Below are 4,923 nucleotides of genomic sequence, written 5' to 3' on the forward strand. Positions count from 1 at the left end.
AAGGTGAGTAGTAGTTGAGCAAGCATTACCACCTGAGCTTGGCCTCCTGTCAAATCAGCAGTGCCATTAGGTTATCATAGGAATACGAATCCTATTGTGATCTGAACATGTGAGGGATTTAGATTGCATGTTCCTTATGAGAATCTAATGTCTGATGATCTGAGGTGGAACGGTTTCATCCCAAAACTATCTTGCCCCACTACCCTTCCATCCTTGGAAAAATTGTCTTCCATGAAACTGGTCCCTGTTCTAAAAAGGTTGGGGACCACTGATCTAAAACAATGATCAATTAAATCATTTCAGTTTATGATTTTAATTCCAGTCTAAACAAAAGTTAATTATTGTTACCAAACTGTCCATATAGTCAGAGATTCATATATTTGAAGATTATATGAATAGTTTGGTAACAATAATTAACTGTTGTTTAGACTGGAATTAAAATTTGCATCTATTACTTGAAAATCAAAGACTTTATAGTACCCATGCTTCTTACTAATGCAAATACAGGAGCTGTGCAGGTAAGCAGTTTGGTAAGAAGTGAAGGGTGTGAACGTTGGAGTCACATTGCCCAGTTCGAAGCCCAGTGCTGCCACTCTTATACAAACAACTCCAGGCAAGTTCCTTTGTTTTGCTTCTCATTTTGTAAAACAAGAGCATTAGTACTGCTTACACAGTAGGACTGAGATAATATATACATTTTACTAACAAAGTACTTAGTATTTAACAAGAATTTAGCTTAGCTATAACTGGGAGACTGGGCTAGTGGTACACTAACCTAATATATCTCCTGGGAGTTTTCTTTGTATTTCTTCTTTTTAAAAATTTTTTTCAAAGTTCCAAAATCTGTTATTAGCTTATTTATCATTTACTTTTTTCTTTTAAAATAGTATCTGTTTAGTTGAGATCAGACAGACAGAATGATTATAAAACCCATCTATGTTTAAAAATGGCTATATAACCCATCATTCTTTGTCTCTGTCTCTGTTTTACTGGTTTCCTCATTGATTACTGAATTAAATAAAACCATTGACATGTTCATTTTTAGATCTGTTGAAGAGTCATAATTATATCTTGTTTAAAGATGATCTTTTAGCAAATTACCTTTTAACATAATTAAGAGTACATTTTCTAAATCGATGAAAAGGAGAAGGAATAAAAAACCCACGCCCACTAAAAAGCTGTCATGACCATGTATTTCTTTCAAGTGTTAAAAAACATATTACTCTTCTGCATTCTTGATTTACTCCAAGTAAAATGATAAGGTCATAATTATTACTAGAAAAGATATAGCAACACTGGTATTTTGTTTTGTTTAATTCAGTGCTGACGTATGAGTTATGTCACATTTCCTGTAAATGTAAATTCAAGGTTCGCATTTCAAATTTCTTAATATAAAAACATGAAGCCATAAGCAACCAGGTGGCACTCACACACCTTTTTTTTTTTTTTCTTGAAAACTATGATGTACATTTAGTTGGTGGCTCTGTAGTTCACATGGATTTCTGGTTTCATGTCACAGACCATACTCAAGAGCTGGTTCATCACACTTTCCATATGTTTATTGTAGTGTCCATTAAGTTCTTGTATCTTCCCTAATGTTTGTTCTTCTATTTCATCTGAGAGATTACTCTGAGAGCCCATTATCTACCAAAACAAAACAGACAGAATTCATATCATAATACAATTGTTTTACAAGTTAAATTTGTCCTAGCCTGTTTACTGATTGTCCTATGATGCACAGTTACATACTCCTTTTGTAGATTTTTTTTTTTTCAGAGAACCAACAGAATCACCAATGCTATGAGTGGGAAGGATGAACTTTCATAAAATATTGAAACTGGTCATAGCAGGTTACTTTCACTTTTAACCAACCTCCACATGTTACAAATTGAATACACATTTATAATCATTAAACCATGCCCAGAAGTTCTTTTCCATCACATTTTTCATGTATTTATAATAGTTTCCATTTAGTTCCCATATATTCCCTATTGTTTACCTTCTAAGCTATAAGTCTGGAAAACATAGTTGAAAGACACCATTAAACCCACTTTTGCTGGTTTTTAAAGACTGAATAACTAGTTTTTCTATTTTTAAAATACATTATCTGAATTGTGTCTTGTTTTCATCAGGAAAACATTCACAATGTGTCCTGTAAGATACCTTTATGTGCACAAATGTATTTCTTTTCTTTCTTTCTTTTTTTTTTCGAGACAGAGTCTCACTGTGTCACCCAGGCTAGAGTGCAATAGCGTGGTCTTGGCTCACTGCAACCTCCGCCTCCCAGGTTCAAACGATTCTCCTGCCTCAGCCTCGCAAGTAGCTGGGACTACAGGCATGTGCCACCACACCCCACTAATTTTTGTATTTTTAGTAGAGACGGGGTTTCACTATGTTGGCCAGGCTGATCTCAAAGTCCTGACCTCATAATCCGCCGCCTCGGCCTCCCAAAGTGCTGGAATTACAGGCGTGAGTCACAGCACCCGGCCGCTGAAGTGTGTTTCTTTGGGTAATAGATATTATCTTGAAAAATTTAGTGTAAGTTGTATTTCTTTCAAATTGAATATGCTTGTTCATTTAGTTACATCATAATTGTAGACACAGTTTAATATATCTTTCTAATTGCTCTTTAATTGGCAGAGATTCCCATTATTTTCCATTATCTTGTCTTCCCATATAGCTTCTTTATCAAGGAATGATTTGACCAAAATATAATTTCATCAGAGGAGTTAACAATTTAAAGGAATTCTGCAGTGAAACACGTTGAAAGTTAGCCTTTACTAAAGCAAAAAATCAACTCCTAATGTATCTCCTTTGTAAACTCAGCCTTTCTTAAACATGGCATTTTAAAGACAAGAAGACTGTTTTATGTTTGCTTTTTCCTTCTGTGAGTGTTTAGGAAACGTATGCATTTAATTTAATCCAAGGTACTCCAGTAATGATTGACTTCTACTTCAGGGTGGTTAGACTATTCTAAATTCTAAAATCTGCATGATCTTTTTGAGTCCTAGGCTTGAAATCAAATGCCACTGAAGTGCTTGGGTTCAAGTTCTCTTCTGTTTACAGTCCAGGCAATGGGGTCTTCTCAGTTCAAAGAAAATAATTTTGAAAAGTTACAGCTTCTAAGACATCAAATAACTTTTGCAGAATAACATTTTGATAAGTGAGTATACAAGAAGCAGAAACATATGGATCGAATTTCCCTTGCTAAGAAGAAATTTTAAAATAGAAGAGAACTACTTATTGAAATGGTTGTACCAAGCTCAAAATTTTTCCTCTAAATTTAATGTCTTAAGTGGGATTCTACTAAATTAAAAAAAATTCTCTAAATTCAATGTCTTCTAGTGGTAAAAAATAAAAAACAAACTGTTGTGAACCTATTACCTACTTTTCTTTGGAACAGTATTAAAAATAGTTGTCTTTGGGTTGGTTTAGTGTAACTGTTGCGAATGACTTTGGAAAAGTTAATCTCAATCTCAGGTTCTCTATTTTTTTTAATAGGGATAATATCACCCATTTGATAAGATACTATAAAATGCAAACCAGATTCATTGGTAAGTGTGCAGAGCAGTTGTGTCTAACAAAAGTGTAATATGAGCCACAAAGGCACCTCATATATATATATAAAATTATAAATTTTCTAAAAGCCACATTAAAAGTATAAAAGAAGTAGGTGCAGTTAGTTTAATAATATATTTAACCTAATAATATTCATATTTTGACATACAATCAATATAAAAATTATTACATTCTTTTAGTTCATACTAAGTCTTTGGAATATGGGATGTATTTTACACTTATAGCACATCTTGATTGGGACTAGCTACACTTCATGTGCTTAGTAGCTACATGTGAAGTGGTCACCATTTTGGACAGTGCAGCAATAAATGGCAGCTGTTAATATTAGTTGAATTCTTAATGTGGCTTTTCAAGACACCCTAATCATTTTCCAGACAGACTTGTAAAGATGACTCTTAGCACAGAAGTTTAACTCTGAACAAGTAATCAGTACGTGTTAGTGATTATTAGTATAATTTTCACTGATTATTCTACTTGTACTTTTCAAATTTTTCCAATCTGTTCTGTATTTTCAGAAACATTGTGATACCCTTGTAATACCCCATAATCCTATGTCTCATCCTGCATAATTAAACAAAATATTGTTTCTGAGTTTATTTGACGCCCAGTGATTTGAGTTTCTGCAGTGTTTCCTATGCAGTACTATAACAATGACTAGTCATACACTATTTTAAATGGTTTTCCTAGGGAAGAATTCCATATCTTGATATCTGCAGGCAGAGTATTGATTTAACCCATGTAGGAGTTTCAGTGAATGAATGTTAAGTGGCACAAAGGCAAGAATCATGTTCCTTGATGTATTATAAGTGCCTTAAACACTATCTGGCACTTCATAGATGCTCAATATACTTTCCTATTGAGTAGAATGATCACATCTCTTGATATTACAGAGAACCCATTACCTGTGTTCTGTTGCTCATGTTGGTGGAAGCCTGTTACCCGAATGTTTGGAAGAATGTATAAGTTAGTAGTTGATAATTCTGTAACATGTCATGATACATTTGGTCTAAGAGTGACATGTGAGGACTTCTCCATGTTAATTTTCAAAATGTCGGTGTTGAAACTGATGTATAGCTTTACACCATAATGACTGATGGTGATGGAAGATCTTTAAATATTCAATACGTTTCCTTATAAGTTGTTTAAATGTTCCAGTTTAAAGTAAAGCAGAGCTTCAGGTCCCATCGTCACAAGAAAAACAATTTTATGCCCTCAATTTGTGATTGTCTCCAGCAAACAAAATGCTCTTGGGATATAAATTCAGGAAGAAAGAGTAAAGATATAAAGGTCTTCAGTATGCTCAAGGTAACCATTTTCAGAGTTTTTTTTTTTTTTTTTTTTTTT

At 33.6% G+C, this 4,923-nt stretch overlaps 1 protein-coding gene across 3 annotated transcripts in view; it reads right to left on the bottom strand.

Moving 5' to 3' along the window:
* Positions 1-1,295: 1,295 nt before the first annotated feature.
* Positions 1,296-4,923, bottom strand: part of ATP6V1G3 (ATPase H+ transporting V1 subunit G3) — a 20,753-nt gene continuing 17,125 nt past the window's right edge. For 2 of the 3 annotated variants that reach the window (XM_017896600.1, XM_017896599.1), the window contains exon 4: positions 1,299-1,644. In XM_017896600.1, coding sequence (XP_017752089.1) covers positions 1,471-1,644 — 174 coding nt within the window. In that variant the 3' untranslated portion in view covers positions 1,299-1,470. Of the gene's footprint in view, positions 1,645-4,923 lie in introns of all 3 variants that reach the window. The other variant, XM_017896598.1, reaches the window with a different exon arrangement.

Source organism: Rhinopithecus bieti, unplaced genomic scaffold, assembly GCF_001698545.2.
Source record: "Rhinopithecus bieti isolate Rb0 unplaced genomic scaffold, ASM169854v2 scaffold_24392, whole genome shotgun sequence".
Taxonomy (NCBI): domain Eukaryota; kingdom Metazoa; phylum Chordata; class Mammalia; order Primates; family Cercopithecidae; genus Rhinopithecus; species Rhinopithecus bieti.